The sequence below is a fragment of the Nicotiana tabacum genome, chromosome 13, assembly GCF_000715075.1.
Source record: "Nicotiana tabacum cultivar K326 chromosome 13, ASM71507v2, whole genome shotgun sequence".
In the NCBI taxonomy this organism is placed as follows: domain Eukaryota; kingdom Viridiplantae; phylum Streptophyta; class Magnoliopsida; order Solanales; family Solanaceae; genus Nicotiana; species Nicotiana tabacum.
Genome location: NC_134092.1, coordinates 10,557,028 through 10,575,843, shown reverse-complemented (window position 1 = coordinate 10,575,843; position 18,816 = coordinate 10,557,028). Strand labels below are relative to the sequence as shown.

General features: G+C 37.2%; 1 protein-coding gene and 1 non-coding gene across 2 annotated transcripts; one reads left to right on the top strand and one right to left on the bottom strand.

The window, feature by feature from the left end:
* Positions 1 to 1,485: 1,485 nt before the first annotated feature.
* Positions 1,486 to 15,833, bottom strand: LOC107815448 (clathrin heavy chain 1). Its single transcript, XM_016641028.2, has 30 exons — positions 15,595 to 15,833; positions 12,442 to 12,646; positions 11,813 to 11,901; positions 11,619 to 11,697; positions 11,329 to 11,456; positions 10,643 to 10,741; positions 10,437 to 10,545; positions 10,230 to 10,309; positions 9,919 to 10,146; positions 9,731 to 9,796; positions 9,213 to 9,329; positions 8,872 to 9,069; positions 8,630 to 8,746; positions 8,429 to 8,488; positions 8,040 to 8,126; positions 7,838 to 7,921; positions 7,628 to 7,762; positions 7,482 to 7,544; positions 7,299 to 7,403; positions 7,055 to 7,167; positions 6,720 to 6,972; positions 6,499 to 6,635; positions 6,140 to 6,418; positions 5,061 to 6,063; positions 4,455 to 4,940; positions 4,177 to 4,347; positions 3,906 to 4,091; positions 2,869 to 2,991; positions 2,285 to 2,395; positions 1,486 to 2,110 (listed from the first exon to the last, which is right to left on the bottom strand). Exons 1-30 carry the CDS (start codon positions 15,637 to 15,639, stop codon positions 1,958 to 1,960), a joined length of 5,109 nt encoding a protein of 1,702 aa, XP_016496514.1. The 5' UTR covers positions 15,640 to 15,833; the 3' UTR covers positions 1,486 to 1,957.
* Positions 15,834 to 16,414: 581 nt separating this feature from the next.
* TRNAL-CAA (transfer RNA leucine (anticodon CAA)) lies at positions 16,415 to 16,498 on the top strand. The gene has a single exon. It is a non-coding gene; the product is annotated as a tRNA-Leu (tRNA).
* The last annotated feature ends 2,318 nt before the right edge of the window (positions 16,499 to 18,816 follow it).

Here is an 18,816-nt window from a genome sequence, read left to right as displayed (position 1 = left end):
CTTCAATTCCTCTCCTGATTTGTCCTTGCAAGTATTTTGTGGCAGTGATTGGGCTTCTTGTGCTGATAGTAGGAGATCTGTTTCTGGGCTTTGTATTTTCCTTGGTGGGAGCCTTATCAGTTGGAAGTCCAAGAAGCAACATATTATTTCCCTTTCATCTGTTGAGGCTGAATACAAAGCAATGAGTAAGGCTGCTGCAGAGGTTACGTGGATCTCCAGATTGTTGGGAGATTTTGGTGTCTCTTGCTCTTCTCTTGTTCCTCTGTTCTGTGATAATCAAGCAGCTCTGCATATTGCTCGCAATCATGTATTTCATGAACGGAACAAACATATTGAACTTGATTGTCATTTTGTTAGACACAAGCTTGGTGAGGGCCTGCTGAGTTTACATCATGTTTCCAGCTCTTCTCAGATTGTTGATCTGCTCACAAAAGCCTTGTCTGGGCCTGCACACTATTTTCATCTTCGTAAGTTAGGGGTTTTGTCACCCTCCAACTTGAGGGGGCTGTTAGAATGGGCCCAATGGGTATAGGCTAATGTTAGACCCGTTATATTGGGCCATTTGTTGTAATTTATCTGGGTAGCCCAGTTTAGAGGTAATTACTTTCGAGGTCTTATAAATAGATTAGGCCTAGTTTTTGTACAAAATGATTTTTTCATTTCTCTGGCTGATACACAGAAATATCTCGAAGTTTCCTCTCAAACCAAAATGTGAACCCTAAATTTCATTCTTCCGATTTCACATAATTTCTATATGTTTACACACCTTTTGAATTGATGTTGGCGATTTACTATTCATTCATATGCTCAAGATTGCTATTACTACCTAGAATTTAACTACTTTCTTGGCTTTGATCTTTTTTATCTTGTTGTTATTCCTACTTGTTGCCATTACTTTTTTCCTCCGTTCCCCAACCGAGGGTCTTTCGAAAACATCTATGTCCTTCCAAGGTAGAGGTAAAGTTTCAAACATCTTACCTCCCCAAACCTCACTTGTGAAAAGTTACTGAGCTTGTTTCTAATGTCTGCTAAAATTAATGAATTATCTTGTTAGCACTTTGAAAGTTTCACTAGTGCCTAATGGAATACTAGAAGTGGCAATTTAGGAAATTCATGGATTATTATGTGGTAAGGGAAGGGGAAATGAATAATTTTGGAGGGAAGTGGAGACTAGATCTAATCGAATAACATTTTCAACGTCAACGTTTTTTCTTTCCTTATGTCTCGGTTTTCTTAGGAGTCGTTTTCAGTCGCAAAGTACGCCATCTTCTTTTCTTTTTCTCCATAAACTCCATCATATAACCGAAAATAAAATCTTAAAACGCACTATCGAAAGTTTTTGTAGCCTCAAATTTTAGGGCCTAAAGCAAAGGCTTTACTAGCCTCACCTTTTAGACGTCCCTTGAAACAGATAATTTTCAGGTCATTTTCTCCACAAAACCTTGCATGGTACACGACACAACTATAGTTAAAAATGAGATAGACTTGCCCAAACTAGGATGTCTTTAAGAATGAAAGCAATAAAAGTAAATAAGTGTTCATTTACAGCGGCTGGGTGAACATACCAAAAAAAAAAAACATTCAACAAGAATTTATCCAAAAGAATACCTGGAAAAATTACAACACTTGGGAACTGAAGAACCTTGGCTGACCCCAGAAAACCAGTAGAGGTAATATAGCGCATCTTTACATGGTTGTGAACACAAAATATCCTCAATTTGTTGCCTAACTGCAAAAAATGCCTCTTCTAAAAAGAATCTTACAAGGAAATATCAACACACTATGACACACAACAGAAACAATTATTTCATCTATCCTCCACTTGTGCACTTCAGCAACTAACTGCAAGGTAATAGATAAAAATCTAAGGGCAAGAGTAAATAAAAGAAACCAAAAACAGTCCAGATTGTATCCTCTTTGTGAAGTTTGTTTACACCACTGTGGTAACACCATCAGATTAATAGGAACCCATGGGTGGCATGCCAAATGGAGGCATGGGAGGCATTCCCATTCCACCCATTGGAGGTGGTTGGGGTGGAGCGAAACCTCCACCCATACCTGGCATCGGCGGAGCAGGCAAAGCCAGAGGCAGCAGCTGTGCATACATATTCTGCACCAAAAGAATGAATAGGATTAGCAAGGCAACTTTGAGACTGTAATAGCGCAAAAGAGACGGTCAATTTAACACAGATATGCATGTGATGTGGCACTTCTCAAAACATTATTAAAATACTGTGCAACTTTGGTCACCTCCAGGCTAAAAGCAAGGAAAATGTGTAATTACCTGCTGCTTAATAACATCCTTTTCTTCACTCTCTTTGGCTTTTGCTTCCTTTTGAGCCTCAATCTTATCTTTTATCAGCTCATCTACCTTGCCAGTGTATTCACGGATAAACTGTGCCAGAGAGAGAGAGACCCAAGTTAAAATGCGGATGCAGATAACAACAGACTACTGATAATTAAAAAAACTGAGGCAGACAGCAAAACTATGATGGGGAATAAAAAGAGAACGCAGAAGTTACAAATTAGAGAGCTATGAAAAACATGCAAAGTTTCAGGTACTTCCCCTCAAACATAATAATGACAAGGTAAAAGAGGAAGAACACAGCACAATAACAGAGGTTGATGAAAAAAATTATCATGTTCTAGTTACTGATTAAAAAAATTATTATCTTCAAAAGAAATGCAGAGGCAGATCAAGGGTTTAGGACACAGACTTGTCAAAACAGTGACAAATACTATTAATATGTTTACCAGAGGAAAGGACACAACAAATGCAGATTTCAGCTCTCCCTAAAAGTAGATAAGCAAACATGCAAATGCACGACCGAACAAACAGACAGATCTGGGGAGGGTTTCAGAGAGCACCTGTAATAGATACGGGAACGCGAAGTCAATCATATTATTCATCCATGCTAGCTCAAGGGCAACATCTGGGCGAATCAAATCATAACAAACAAATAGGCATGATGCAAAGCATTCTTTCTTTCCCTGCAAAAGCACAAAAAAGAATTAAGAAGAGTGAATTAGATATCTAGATCTTCTTTATTACAGGTTAGATGAGCATTAACCAATGCACAATTATTGCAATCCAAGTTACCCTACTCCTGGAGTAGCAATATCGTTTCCAAGAAAAATATGATACATTCTCCCTTAATTTTCCCAAATGATAAATACGAGAACTCTGCTATGTGATCCTCAGAAAGCATAAATACATAGAGGAGGGTGCAGTAAGCCAGTAAGTCTACAGCAAATGTGAATAAAGTCTAGTTGGATCCATATTGCCGATTCCAACTAGTTTGATATTAAGCATAATTGATTGAGTGATTACAAGCTAGACTCATTAACCAACCAAGTTACCTATACATTAGCAATAAAATTTCCAAATAACAAATGATCAAGATCTCCATGGGTACCAGAATATTTATCCCCACAACCACATCAAACCTTATGCAAGAATTCATGGTTTATAAACACTTACTACACACTGATGTGTTATTACATGCCAGAATCATCTGGTACCAATGCAAAAAAAATTACTTTCATTCTCTGTGGACTCTTTTCATCTCTTCCCTCCTGTTTCTCAACTAGTTGGGAAAGCTTAGCCCGTGTTGACACACTTATATTAGTTCTTGAAATTTCCAAAAGTCTTTTTAGTTTTTTAAAGATATATATATATATATGCAATTTTGAGAATATGTATGAGATGGAGAGAACCAGTAGTCAGATAACCTCTACTTTTTATCAGAAGACAAATTCTTGATTATCAAAATCGGGTCCAAATAGAGCTAAACAGATACCAAGGATTCATGTGACTAAGTCCAACTATTTTGGGATTGAGGCGTAGTTGGGGGCAGATGTGGAGGATATGCATGGGTGAATCTTGAAATCCTAACAACTGGTACCTGTTCAATGAAGTAAGCAAGCAACTCCTCAGCAAGTTCACGATCCCCAGATTGCGAGGCTGTTTCCATTGCGTCTTTGTAAAGGTTATCTTTCTTCGACAGAGCAATGGATTGCTTCCACCGACCAGCCTTTTTATATATAGAAGCAGCGACACGCCTCATCTCAAGAAGTTCATGTTTCTCTATCTGCTCAAGTGGAACACAAAAGTGGAACTATTATCAGGCATATGCTAATTACGGAGAAAGACAATTTAGTGCAACCAGCCATCACCTTCTGTGCAAGCCCAATCTGATCAAAGTTATCATGCAATTCAATTGATTCGCGTAGTCTATCGTAATCTTCTTCCTCAACATATATCTCGTTAAGGGCCTCATTCACAGCAGAAACATTGTTGCTTTGTACGGCAATCATATACGGCTTCACTAGGCGAAGGTGACCCGCCTGGTATCAATCATACGAAAAAGAAAAGAAAGGGTTAATAAGAATATATATCAAGAGTGTAATCCAAACAATCCTAGTTAGTAAAGGGTTTCAATGATAAGTCAGACCTTTCTCATTATATCCACTACACGTGTATGGTCCACCCTAAGTGCTAGAACATTTAAAAGATCATTGATGAGATCGGGATGCTCTTGCAAATAGAAGTGGACGGCCTTGTAATAAAGCTCCACATTAGCAACTTTCACAACAATATCTTTGAACTGCATATGATCCCAAGCATCTGGAGAATGATTCATAACAGTAGTGGCAGCGTTATCAAATTCATCATATTGGATATACAAATATGTGAGTTCCTTCCAGTGTTGCTGCTCATCACAGGCACGAATAAGCTTAGGAATGTTAAGACGGGTGGAGAATAATTTAATGTGTTCCATGAGCTTCTCATAACGGTATCTGGCGTAAAGGACACCAAGTTCTGTGAAGATACCCATATGGGCGCGCTCCAAACCGAGCCCACTCTCCATAAGAGAGATTAATTCATTGAAACATCCTCTGTTTTGGTAGTATTCACTCACTTCCTCCAAATCATCTACCTGCAAAATCAAAAACAGACTGCCTATCACCAGTAATCCAGAAGATCTCCTTCACAATTTAAATGAGCAAGTTCATCAGAAATACTGACAAGCACAATAAAAAAGAAATGCAAAAGGTACCTGAACTATAATGTTAAGCCCACAAATTTGAGCTAAGCGGAACTCCTCAGCATCAACACAAGCGAAACAGACTTCTTTCCAAGTCTTTGCACTGTTTGCTTTACGTGCTGCATCAACAGCACCTTGGAATTGATTCAACTTTAGAAGGGTGCTTGCCAACTTAGCCCAGTTTGAAATAAAAGCAAATATGATCTTTGCAGCCTCATATAAGGCTCCGTCATACAAGCGATCACCAACATTTGGTAGGTTAGCTACATTTGGCATCAGAATAAATTCTTCAATGTCACCCAATCGATCAATCTTAGCATAAGCATAAATGAGTTCACTATCAACCTTGGGCTCCTTAGTCTTTTGCCTTACCATCAGCAGATACTTCACTAAGTCATGATAAACATCTGCACCCTCTGCAGCATGAATGACATCCAAGAAATGGGTGACATCATCTGCACGAATAAATGATTCAATAGCATCACTCACTAATCCCTCTCTGAGTTGAGCTTTAGCCACCTGGCTCCAAACAGCATCTTCTTCAACTCGGAACGCAAACTCCACAGCTCGATTTATATCGCGGATGTTGTCAAGCAGAACATTGACTGCTTGAACATTCAAGTTGAACTTCTTGAAGATTGCAAAAGCTTCTTCATAGAGTTGGGCTTCAACAGCAACCTCCCCGACCGCAGGACCATCAAAATTATCAAGTCTATTGATATAGTCCATAACTCTAGATGGATCAGCTTTAATGGCTGTCAAGATAAGCAAATTCTGCAGATTAAAGTTCCCACTAAATGCCGAGTTTTGGAGCACAATCTTTTCAAGAAGCTCAATCAGTTCATGGGGAAGATCAGCAGTCATGAAAGCTTTAACAGCTGCAGATACTTGTTCCGGACTCTTGCTTTCAGGCAGAGCAGTGGACACAACTTGATCTATAAGCTGCCTTCTAAACTCGTTCTCAGGTGTAAGAACTTTCTCCCAAAGATCACCATCCATCCTCTCAACAACATACCTAAAAACATCATAATAATATGGTTTGTTCATCTTCAAAAAAATAAACCAACAGTTGGAGACTAATAAAAACAAACCTGGCTTGCAGTTTGAACAGAGAGTTCTTATTTGTTACATTAATAAGTTCTTCATCACATTGCCCTCTCCTATAGGCAACAACGGCAAGGGTCGGATCGCGCTTCTCACAATATTTACCCACAACACGTGAGTCATAATATGGGTTGGTCGTGAGGAAATGCTCCGGGTTGTTATTGCTATCTATGATGATCTTACCAAGAGCATTGTGTACATGCACATCTTGGCTTCCCTCACTGACAAGATGCTCCAAAAACTGTGTAAGCAGTCGGAGCCGGTTCCTGACAACCAACAGGATAAGCTTAATACAGAGATTTAACATGACAATCTTAAAATTGTTGTGACAGGGATAAACATAAACCTTTTTTCACATTCAGCCACAAGGGGCTCAACAGGAAGCAGAGAACGAACAGAAAGGATCAAGCCTTTAATAAAATCTTCAGGACACTCGTCATCTAGAAGTTGCCCCACAACTAAAGGAGCATTTCCCGGATTGACCTGTTCCATAGAGGACGAAAACTTGTAATTCACATGTTAGGAAACACTTCAATTAAGCAAGCACTACACAGAAGTCATACCAACCTTTTGAACATAACCCTCAATATATCGTAGCATATTGCTAGTGTACAGGTAGTGTGTGAGATCAGGAACAAAACCAAAGCGGTCGCAAACATTAATCAGAGGTCGGGCATCAGGAAGTTTGGCTTCCATCAAGAAGTTCTTTGTCTTTTCGGGGTCATAGAAGTTAGATTCTCTAGTCACGCGCTCAACCTCCTTGATTTGTCCAGTCCTGGCAGCTGCCTCAATATACTTAAAGTGGATATCAGGATCCTCACTGCACAAGGCCCAAAAAAATCATTTATTGACTAACACTTAAAAATAGCCCATCCAAAATGTCCTGTCACATCAGTACACACCTGGAACTCAGATACGATCCCAAGAAGAAGTATAACCCATCATAAGACTTGAATTGCTCAAAAAGCTTAATGCAGGCATCAATACCCAACTGCTCACAATACTCTTTAGCAACCTGATATAAACACAAGCACAATCAGGTATGCTGTTACGAGTACGTCACAATTCCCAAAGAACAATAATGCATCATTGGTGCATATTTCTAGCACACTTCACAAATAATATATGATAACACCATATGAATACCTGAACTATTATTTGAAGGTTGCCTTTGATATTGATCACCAGAAGGTCCTTCATGCACTCAAGCGCCCATTCTTGTGAGAGAGTCCCAAAGAACTCAACCAGAGCCTGAAACAAACAATATAGCTAAATAAACACCCAACAACCATCAAGAGGGAGTCAATACGATCACTGGAGCATACCCACCTGAGGCTCAATAGCATGTGTATTAACAATAACACGCTTGATATCAGGTAGTTCAGAGTAGTGCTGCAGAAACATACAAAATCAGCCAACTTGCTAGTCATATCTTAGGGGAAGTTAAAAGTCAAAAATGTTGAAAACCAGTCAACCTGCAATGCCCGAATGTAAAGACCAGCTTTTTCACAAAGTTGACCAATTCGTGGTCGATCATAATGACTGAACATTCCATTGGCTAATATAGCATCAGCAACATTTGGGAAAGTCACAAGATTGATTTCCAAGACCTGTATAGAAGAACGTTACAGCCTGAGCCAAATGTATGAGCAGAAAGATGTCTCTTAATGAGAAGCGAGATAAACCTTAGTCTGCAGAAAACTATGCTCTGGAAGGTCAGGTTTCAAAACATCCAACAAAAATGCTGTTGCCTCACGGATCAGGTTCCTCTGATGTCAAAAAAGAAAGAGAGAATCATCATCAGGTGGAATATTACACCTCATAAAAATTGTAAAAGGCTTCTAAACTGCAATCAGTGCATTAAACATCATTAAATAGTAAATTAACCTGAAGAAATAGGTCAGTAATTGTATTGTAATCAACAGGACACCCTCCCTCCATTTGGGACATCATGAGCGCAAAATTAACAGCACCCTGCGCATAAAGACAAACTTATTTGACTTCATCCTCGACTAAGCACCATGTCCCATTACTGTGTTTTCACTTAGTTTAAGAAAGAAGATGCAACGTTTCCAATGTACGAACAATATTTCATAAGTGATAGCATTGAATAAGAGATACACCCTCAAAGAAAAAAACGCATGCAAAATTTTGCACCATGTCAAAGACAATTTGATATTGAAACGATGACTTAATCCCGTTAAATTGACTGCATGAAGCCTGTGGAGAAAGACGACCTGATAAACATATGACTTGTAAAACCATTCCCAGCATACCTGAGGATCAGATCGAAGAATTGTTTGAAGGAGGAACAAATAGTCAGGCGTATATCCAACCTGTATCAAGAAAAAACAATGAGTTATCAAATCTCTGAATGTTCTTATATAAGAAGGATATGACGCAGTCTAAAACTGGATTAAAGCTCAGACAAATAAAAAGTAGTCAGTAATGACCACAGCAAAAAATGCATCACTAACCTGCTTTGAGTATATCAGAATCTTGTCAAACTCCCGGCGCTCAGCGAAAGCAGCAACAACTTTTGGTGTTGCTCTTGCTTTGATGTATATCTTCAAGGCAAGGTCATTATCAACAGTCTACAACAAAACAGCTTACTGTGGTCAGTACCTTAAACAACGGACTACTTGCAGAAAAAGAAACCAACTAAAAGTAGTAGACAGCAGAAAAAATGAATCAATCGACGCCAAGTCCTGTAATTAACCTTCACAAGGTCGCCAAGTTCCTCACTACACTCTAGCTTATCCTCAGCCAACCAGTTCTCCAAGAGGTTCTTCTTATTCTGATTGACAACAAGTCGTGAAAGTTCCAAAGACTCAAAAGCATTGAGCTTCCCTCTTGTTAAAAGTGTACCAAAGTACTGCAACAGAGGAGGTGTTTGCCCTGCTTGAACGGGCACACTCTGCAAATAAGATAACATAACACATTACTTTTCACAAGATAAGCAACTAAGACACATATTAAATTAATTTTGGGACTCTCGGCGACCTTGAAGAGCAATAAATCTGATAGGGAACAACATGGACTTGGTAACACAGCCAATACCTGAAATTTAGCTACAGTATCTGGCGTACGGAGTATGCCTTGTGGGGATTCTGCAGCAAGCTCAGCAGCCTCTTTGTACTTGGTTTGAGCAAACAACTCTTGGAAGCGCTGGACAACCTGATGCAATACAAAATTAATAAGATATGAGATCATTGTAAATAGCAGACAGCAACAAACTCTCAACATGCTGAATCCATCAGAACCACTGCTTTTAATAAATTTACCAACTGCTAACCACACCAATCAAAGTAAGAGAGTTCAGGTAATGTAAAGTCATTAGCCTTGTCAAATATTGTTCTAGAAGATGATATCAATACAACCAATTAACTAAGTCCACATTTGATCTAGAAAAAGGAGATGCATGTTGAAGAGCAAAAACCATGATTTGTAGCACGTACTAGTTAGAAGTATGAAAAGTGTTCAGAGCCAAGAGATCCCATCATTTGACACTCCAATCTCCATCCAATCAAGAAATCAATTCAAAAGATAGTGCCTTGAGAAACAGGATTTTAACTTACCAAATTCTCGGCACCAGGAAGGTTTCCTTTTTTGGCAAGATTGACAGCAAGCTCAAGATTATTCAACTGCAACAAAATTTATACAAAATTTTATGTCTTTCATGGTCATAGATTACCAAATTTTACAGTACTGGAAATGCATCTACAGAAATATACATGATACCAGAAAGATACAAAAGCATACGTACTTGGCCACTGACAAAAGGAACAATTGTTGCTTCATTTACTGTGGCTAGCAACACTTGGCCTCGTCTGTTGATGGCATAGAAACCACCAATAGATGAAGCTTCTGAAGTCAGAAAAATAGGATCTGGGCTGATCCTATTTCTGTACACTGCAGTAGCTGTTTCCAAGTCATAGACAAACAGAAGCCCAAGCTTTGTGATGACATAAATTAAACCATACTTATGAGATATCTGCAGAGGTAACAGAGGAACTGTGTTACAAGAAGCTGAATTCTTTTAGTATAAAAAGAAAAGACAAAGCACAGAAAACAAACCTGCATGGCAACTGGGAAATCATCAGCAAAATCTGGAGGAAAGAAAAGATCTGCCTGTTTCTTTGAAAAAGAGGGTTTCCCTGCAAATTTTCAACTCATTAGAAAAACGACCAGTCATATCAGACTTGTTCTCTGCAGAAAGTCAGTAAAACAATGTTCAACTTAAACTAATCATGAAAAGAGAAGGGAAAAAAAGGAGGTACTCACCTGGCTGAGCGCCTAGCTCAATGACATGCAACTTTGATGTAACCTGTCCAGCATTTGAGGTCTTCGAGGCAAAAGAAATTAGTATGGAATCCTTATCATTTCCAGGTACCTGATTAAAGCATACAACAGTCAGAGCAGGAAAACGTGGAAGCAAGGCCACCAGAAAAATTGGGAATGGGGAAATTGTTTGGAGGAGCTTTTCTTACTCTTAATGAAGCAAATGATGCAGCATGAGCCTCAAGAGCTTGACTGCGTTGTTGATCCACCGAAAACAATTGCATATTCCCTTTGACCAGTTGGGGCCTCTAACAGTACCAATCAAAATGGAAAGCCAAATGATAATAGTAAATCTTCATTGAATATTAAAATTATGAGAAATCACCAGAACAAGAACAAATATCATGATTAAACGTATCTATAACAGAGTTCAAACGACCACATATTATTGAGCTTAAAGTTCTTTTGGTCCATTTTTGGTAGTGGAAATAACCTTGTTAATACCCAAATCCCAGCCCTATTGTCAAAAGAATTTTCAAAACTAAAGATGGTCATTTTGACTTGCTGCAGCTGGAAACATCCAACAGTCCAGTAATGCCCCACCCCCCCCAAAAAAAGAGATGAAGAAAACTCTTGCAGCATGATAGTTGAATGCGGCCAAATTGGCCATTATGTATGTTACAACAAATGGAGGGGCGATGATGCAACGCACACATGTAAGAATCACATGAATTACAAAAGGTAAGAAGCCATTCAACACTACATGACTTTTCCCAGTTTCCCCCTTTCCTAACGACATCAATGACAATGTTGGTGCGAGAAGCAAAATCTGGTACACAAAGTATACATCAAAACAAAGATTTCCATTAGCGACATAGCTAACAACAGTACACACCTCAGGTGAACCAGGGGCAATACCGATCAAAACCAACCATTTCTCTGAAGGATCACATCGATAGTTGATAATTTGGTTGTTAGCTAGATTGGCTGTTCTATCAAACATCTTCACAGGCTCAGAATCACCTGTACAAAGAGAATTAGGGATTCTTAAGGGCAGACAGTCAACCATTAAAAAATTGTGAAAACAGTAATAAGTGGAAAAAACAGAGCTTCTCCAGGCAAACAGGAGGAAGAAAAGCCAGCAATGTTAAGAGTGAAGACGAAAGAGCAAAAAGAAAACCTTACCTTCAATTGACCAGTGGTACACAGAGGATTGTGTGACAAGACCTAACATCTTTGGCGTAATCCACTTCCAGAAAACAACCTGAACATACAACAGATTGAAAGTTATATGAAATAATGCACACTAAAGGATCAGATGTCAAGAACTACTGCAGCTAAAAGAATTTAGTAAACAAATCAAATAAAAGAGCTATTACCTGCTCGGGCATCTGATGTGATTTAATTTTCTGCTTTGCCTCAATATTGAAAATTTGCAAGTGATCTTGAGTAGTTCCTGGGACTTGAGCTTCAAGTGGAAAGAGGAGAGACGATTGCTTCGTCAGCAAACATAAAAGGACAGAATAAGAAATCAGCAATGGCAGAGCAGTCCTTTCACCATTTCCCTAAAAGTGAAGAACGATGACTTGCGCATACTACTTCTGTCACTCTCATTTACCAAGGTGATATCCACCTCAAATCCTCCTTAAGAAGGAAATCACTAACACAACAAAGTCAAATCCTAATCAACTTTAATGTATCTTTTTTTTTATTCTTTAGATAAGTACCTCAAAGTGTCCCTTATTTATTAATTTGATAACCAAAAGGACGTTTGCTGTCATTCCTGTCATCTTTTGCCTAGTTGCAAGTTCTTTTGCATATCAAGATGATGAATAAGAAGGGGAAGGAAAGCTTTTTCACTAGAAAGTTTGAATAAGCCAACAAACCTAACAAGTCAGCAAATAATAAATAGCACTAGCATGTCTGAAATTGTCCCCGCAACTTTATATGAAACAATAACTTGAGCTAATAATACAACCATTAAAAATTCTTAGCAAATATCAAATACCTTTGAGAGCCAAAATTCTGGAATTAGGATTCATAAGCGCAGAGTCTGCCGTAATTGGACGCCTCAATGGCTGCATGGGCATGTTCATATCAATAATCACCACACTATTTTGTGGTGCAGTCTCCCGAACACATATATACTTATCTGATTCCATGGTAACATTGGTGAACGTGATGAACTGCGGATTAACCCCTATACTTTGCAACTGCAACACCGACAGACACAAGAAAAATTCAATCCATATTTTAAATCTGGGAATGAACTAATATCATAGTTCTAAGCCACACTCCACAAGCGTTAAATTGCCAAAAAAATTAATTAGAACACAAAACTCGATTCAAATTTTATATTTGAATAAAAAATAAAGGTTCTCAATGCCTAGCTCGCAGTCCGGCAACGAACTATCACAGTTCTAAGCCACATCTCACATGTGATAAGAAGCCAAAGCACTCATAAGAATACGAAATCCAATCCAGCTATATAATTCATAAAGAAACTTAAAATCTCAGTCCAAAATGATATCCCTACGTGGGTCACAGATCTGGTAGTGTACTGATATCAAAGTTCGAAGCCGCATTTCAGATGTGCCAAGTTGTCAAAAACACTACTAAGAATACGAAGAGATTTTAAGTTCGTATAGAAACTTAAGTTCTTTGTTTTGGATGGCAATGGTGGCGATGCTAGCTTGCACGCACCTCAACTACTTCACCGATATTGGGTTATTCTGCCCACCAAAAGCTAGGCAGATGGAAGGAAATCGCCCTAGTGGTCTTTTGCCTCCGCTGAGATTTGAATGTAAGAGCCTGTTTGGCCAAGCTTCTTCTAGTAGGCCAAATGTACCTTTTTTGTCAGAAAAGCACTTTTTCGAAAATTTAAGGTGTTTGGCCAAGACACTACTTTTGAGCAGTAGCAGAAGCAATTTTTCTGCTTTTGGGAGGAAGCTACAAATTCTACCTTCTTCGTGGAAGCAGAAGCAGAAAATTAATTTTTTCAAGACAAAAATATGCTCACCATAAAATCCCTCATTAATTTAACTTTTTCCTTTTCCTTTTTGTTTCTATCATCCCTCTCTTCTCTTTCTTATTTCAATCGTACTTCTTTTTCCTTCTCCTATTCCTCATTGGAACAGTCTCTCTATTATAAATAAATCTTTCTTTTACATTTAGATAGTGAATTATGGAGTAAATTTTTAATGTATACTGAATTAATGATGTATTTTGATATATTTAATTCATCATTTAAACAATAAGTAATAATATTAGATACCCAATATTATTATTTTGGATAACTATATTGTTTAAAATCTTTAATATATATTCTACTTTATATTTTAACTGAATAAAAATAAAAACTAATTAAATTATTTTATAATAAATAATATGTTTTACATAGTATTGATTGTAAAGTAAACTGTCCTTTTCTGTAATTTGATGCTAAAAAGTACTTTTTGAAAAGATTGGTCAAACACAATTTGCTTATCAAATTTTGCAAAAAGCACCTCTCAAATGAATTGAACAAACACAACTTGTTTTTCTCCAAAGATAGTTTTTCGAAAATCACTTTTGAACAAAAGTACTTTTCAAAATTAGCAGTTTTTAGCAGCTTGGCCAAACAGGCTCTAAGACACTCGTGGTTTTCCTCCCACTACATTGACCACTAGGGCTTGGGCGCACAGAAACTTAAGTTCTTAATGCAAAATAATATCATAACCTATAGCCAGTAATGAAATGAATATCACAGTTCAAAGCCACATTTCACACGTACTAAGCAGCCAGAATAACAAATAAGAATATGAAATCCAATCCAGATTTTAAATTCACATAGAAAATGTAGTTCTCAATTCCCGATAATATCATAACCTAAGTCATAGATCAGGGAATAAACTAAAATCACAGTTCTAAGCCACATTTCGTACGTGCTATGTTTCCAGAAACACTAATAAGAAAACAAAATTCCAGACATTAAATTCAAATTGAACTTAAGTTCTCAAATCAAGAGAAGATTATAACCTAGGCGCAGATCTGGTAATGAACTAAGCCACATTTCTCACGTGCTAAGTTGCCAGAAAAACTAACAAGAATACGAAATTTCAGTCATATATTTAATTTCGCATATACTCTTGCTCTCTAGATTCAAAACAATACCATAACCTAGGTTGCAGATCTGTAATGAAGTAGTTTCACACCACATTTAACACATACTATGTTCACAGATAAAGTTACATAATACGAAATTCAGTCCAGATTTAAAAATCATGTAGAAACTTAAGTTCTCAGTCCAAAAAGAAATCATACCCTGGGTCACACATCTGGTAATGACTTATCACAGTTCTAAGCCCCATTTCACACATGATATATTGCATAAAACACTAATAAAGATATGAAATTCTAGCCAGATTTTAAATTCACATAAAAACTTAACTTCTCAGTCCAAAATGATATCCTAACATAGATCACAGATCTGGTTATGAAGTAATATCACAATTCAAAGACACAATTCACACATGCTAAGCTACCAAATCACTAATAAGAATACAAAATCAATCCAGATTTTAAATTCACAGACATAACTGAGGTCACAGATCTAATAATGAACTAATATCACAGTTCTAAGACACATTTCAGACGTATTAAAATACCTAATTCAATCTAGATTTAAAATTCAAATATAAACTAAAGTTATCAATCCAAAATAATATCATGACCCAGGCCTCAGATCTCGTAACAAAATAATCACAGTTCTAAGCTACATTTAGCTTGTGCCAAGTTGCCAGAAATACTAATAAGAATACTAAATTCAATCTGGATTTTAAATTCACAATAAAAACATAAAGTTCTCAATCCAAAATGATATCATAACCTTGGATTCAGATCTGGCAATGAACTAATATCAAAGTTCTGAGCTACATTTCTGACGTATTAAAATACAAATTTAAATCCAGATTCTAGTATCAGATAGAAACTAAAGTTCAAATATTTAAGGCAATATCATAGCCTAGGGTTTCAGATCTTCAATCAAACTCAAATCACAGTGCTAAGCAACAATTCACACGTGAAACACTAGTAAGAGTAGGAAAATCAATCAATTTTAAACTGTCGATATGAAATTGCAATAAATCGTTGGAAATAAAGTTAAAGATGAATAATAGTCTACCGTTAGGGCTTCTTTCATAGTGATCGGAGCATTAGCGGCCGCCATGACGGCGAGATCTGCAGGAGGTTGCGAATGGAAGATCTCCGATGAAGAAAAAACCCTCGGAATCCTCCGAGAGGAAAGAGATCTAGAGAGAGAAAGGGGTTCTTTTGAAGAGAGAGAAGGAGTGGGGAAGTGATAATATACGACGATGGTGAAAATGGAATTTTGGCTTTGGGAAAAAAATAATGGAAAGAGGATTGATTTGAATTCTCTAGTTTGTCTGTGTCAAAAATAAAATATTGAGATTAAAGTTATTTTTTGTTAAAAAAGATTAAAGTTAATGAAATAATGGGATCTGAAAGAACGAATTAAAGGAAAAACGATACCTATAGCTGAAAATACTTGCTACTTATTAAACTTATTAAACTTATCAAACTAAGGCAAATTTTTAATGGATTTATCTTATATAAATGAGTAAATAAATTTTACACACAAGTGTAGTTTGACATTTCGTATTAGATTATTTATATTATTTTTTATGTTATTAATTTTACTATTATGAATAGTTAGTTATCCTTTACTATTAATATCTATAGCTTATAGCTTATTTTTAAACAAGATTCAAAAGTATTTTTTTTCTTTTTTAAACTATGTGTTCAGTCAAATAATACTAATATATAAATTGAGACAAAGTGAATATGTTGTACATACATTTGATTACCTTTAAATGACTTTATAAAGTTAAACTTGTTAGTGTGACGAAATTATACCCAATAACAATTCTTTATTATATTTTCTAACTCAATGTTTAATAGTATTTGAAGGGGCTCAACAATCAGTCAGGATGGCCGAGTGGTCTAAGGCGCCAGACTCAAGTTCTGGTCTTCGTAAGAGGGCGTGGGTTCAAATCCCACTTCTGACATTGATTTTGTTGTTTTTTCCCATTCATATAATTTCATTGCTTTCTTCTATTTCTAATTACTGTCTTATCGTTCACAAAATCTATGCACTTAACAAGTTCTTTTTCTTTTCTTGTTTTAAGATGCAATTGATCACCTTTAGATTCGATGAAACATCTTGTGAACAAAATTTCAGCAAATTCAAATCTCACTACGGACAAAATAATCTTGCGATTTTTTCGGTTCATATTTGGTTTACATTTTTTTTGTTATGTTTCTCGTTACATTGTTTTATCGTTCATAAATTTTACGCACTTATAAATCTTTGTTTTTCCCTTTTCTTTTTAACATTCAATTAATCTCCTTTGGCAGAGGATTCGATGAAACATCTTATGAACAAAATCTCAGCAAATTCAGTTGGAGTTGGTGTTGTTCTCCTTATTGTTTATTTTCCTCTAGTTTTGCTTTTGCACCTAATTATATAGTGAACTTTTTACTTCTCACAAACATGGAACTTTTTCACGGTAATATTTTTCATAAGCGCGTCTTAAAAATAAACTCATTCAAAATGGGACTTTAAACATTAATAAAATAAAGCAAAAAGATTTATATACGGTCAAAACCGGTTAGTCCTTCGTACGAACTGGTCGAAATGGTAATGCATTGGATCGAAGAGCGTCTTCATAATATCATGTTGAGGTCCGAAGTCAGGTCACCAAGCTTCGAACCCTAGGGACCGATCAATGTCGAGCTCGATACCATTATCGAGCTCGAATCCAAATCGAACTATGATGCAAAGTGAAGTTATCGAGCTTATGAGGTAGAGACCGACCAACACTGACCCCGAATCAATACAAGGATCCGAGTCAGAATCGAGTTCAAGTCAAGATCGAGAGCTCGAGTCGATATCGAGCTCGAGTCGATATCAAGCTCGAGTTAATATCGAGCTCATAGACAAGAGCCGTTGCAATCGCACTAGAGGAGAGAATCCTGACAGGAATTATGGAAAAATTAATTTATCATGGGTCTTCCACTATGTATTTTTAATTATATCTAAAGTAGGATCTCTCCGCTATAAAGGGGATGGTTATTATTTCTGTAAGGACCAAGTTTTTGCATACATTGTAACTAAGATATCATACACTCTTATATTGAAGAGTTGTCCTTTTTTAGCTTCATAGATTGATTCATCTTGCTTAATCTATAAATCATCTTCTTCCCAACTTTGCTTATTTTTCATTCTCTACAGTCAACACTCGATATTTCTATTCATTCTTACGATTTGTGTCAAGTTATACCACATGCCCTTAGAACTACGTAAAAATTTAACTCTATCTGTTTTTCGGATAAACAGTTTGGCGCCCACCGTGGGGCTAAGGATAATAGTGATTATTTGATACGAATCTGCAAAAACACACCATTCTACGCTTATTTTCGGAAGTACCTTTGATTTCAGATTAGCAACGACGACCTCTCAAATTAAATGGCCTTACTTATCGACAACGAAGCTGGCCTTCAAGGTGAGAACAACAACTTGATGCCCAAGGCAGGAATGCCGCTTGTCGACGCCGTTGGAGCTCGAGTCGAAGTACCATTAGACGTTAATCCGCATGTGTCCATTGGGGCAAACCTACATTCTGAACCTGAAAATAGCATTCATGGTGGTACTCGATCTGCAGCTCGAGATACCCATAACGTCGAGGAAAACAGTGTCAGCTTGCATATAATTTTCGAAATGTTGTAAGCTCAACAGGCAGCAATAGCTCGGTTGCAAAGTCAAACCCAGATACCGAGCAGGCCGGAGCTCAGTCTATCCCGAGAAATCACCCACATAACGGAACCAGCTATAGTAAAGTCAAATGAGCAAGAGTCGGGGACTAATCCCGAAATTGCTAAGATGTTCGAAGAACTGACCAAACGGATAGAATCAGGAGAAAAGAGGATCGAAGCAAACGACAAAAAGGTGAAAACATATAACTCCATGGTTGATCAGATCCCGAGGGCACCACCGATATTGAAGCACTTAGATTCCAAAAAATTCGTATAAAAGCCTTTCCCCCCAAGCGCAGCTCCTAAATCGATCCCAAAGAAATTCCGCATGCCCGAGATTCCTAAATATAACGGAACTACTAACTCCAACGAACATGTCACCTCTTACACATGTACCATTAAAGGAAACGACCTAGAGGACAATGAAATCGAATCCGTATTATTGAAGAAATTCGGTGAAACCTTGTCAAAGGGAGCAATGATATGGTATCATAATTTACCATCTAACTATATAGATTCATTTGCTATGCTTGCAGATTCCTTCGTAAAAGCACACACCGGGGCCATAAAG

Excerpts from the sequence above, each read along its gene's own strand:
- LOC107815448 (XM_016641028.2), bottom strand. The coding sequence starts at position 15,639 with ATGGCGGCCGCTAATGCTCCGATCACTATGAAAGAAGCCCTAACG. Across the intron at positions 8,127-8,428 it reads TTCTTCGATCTGATCCTCAG|GGTGCTGTTAATTTTGCGCT; the intron begins GTATGCTGGGAA and ends CTTTATGCGCAG. Across the intron at positions 2,111-2,284 it reads AGGATGTTATTAAGCAGCAG|AATATGTATGCACAGCTGCT; the intron begins GTAATTACACAT and ends CTTTTGGTGCAG.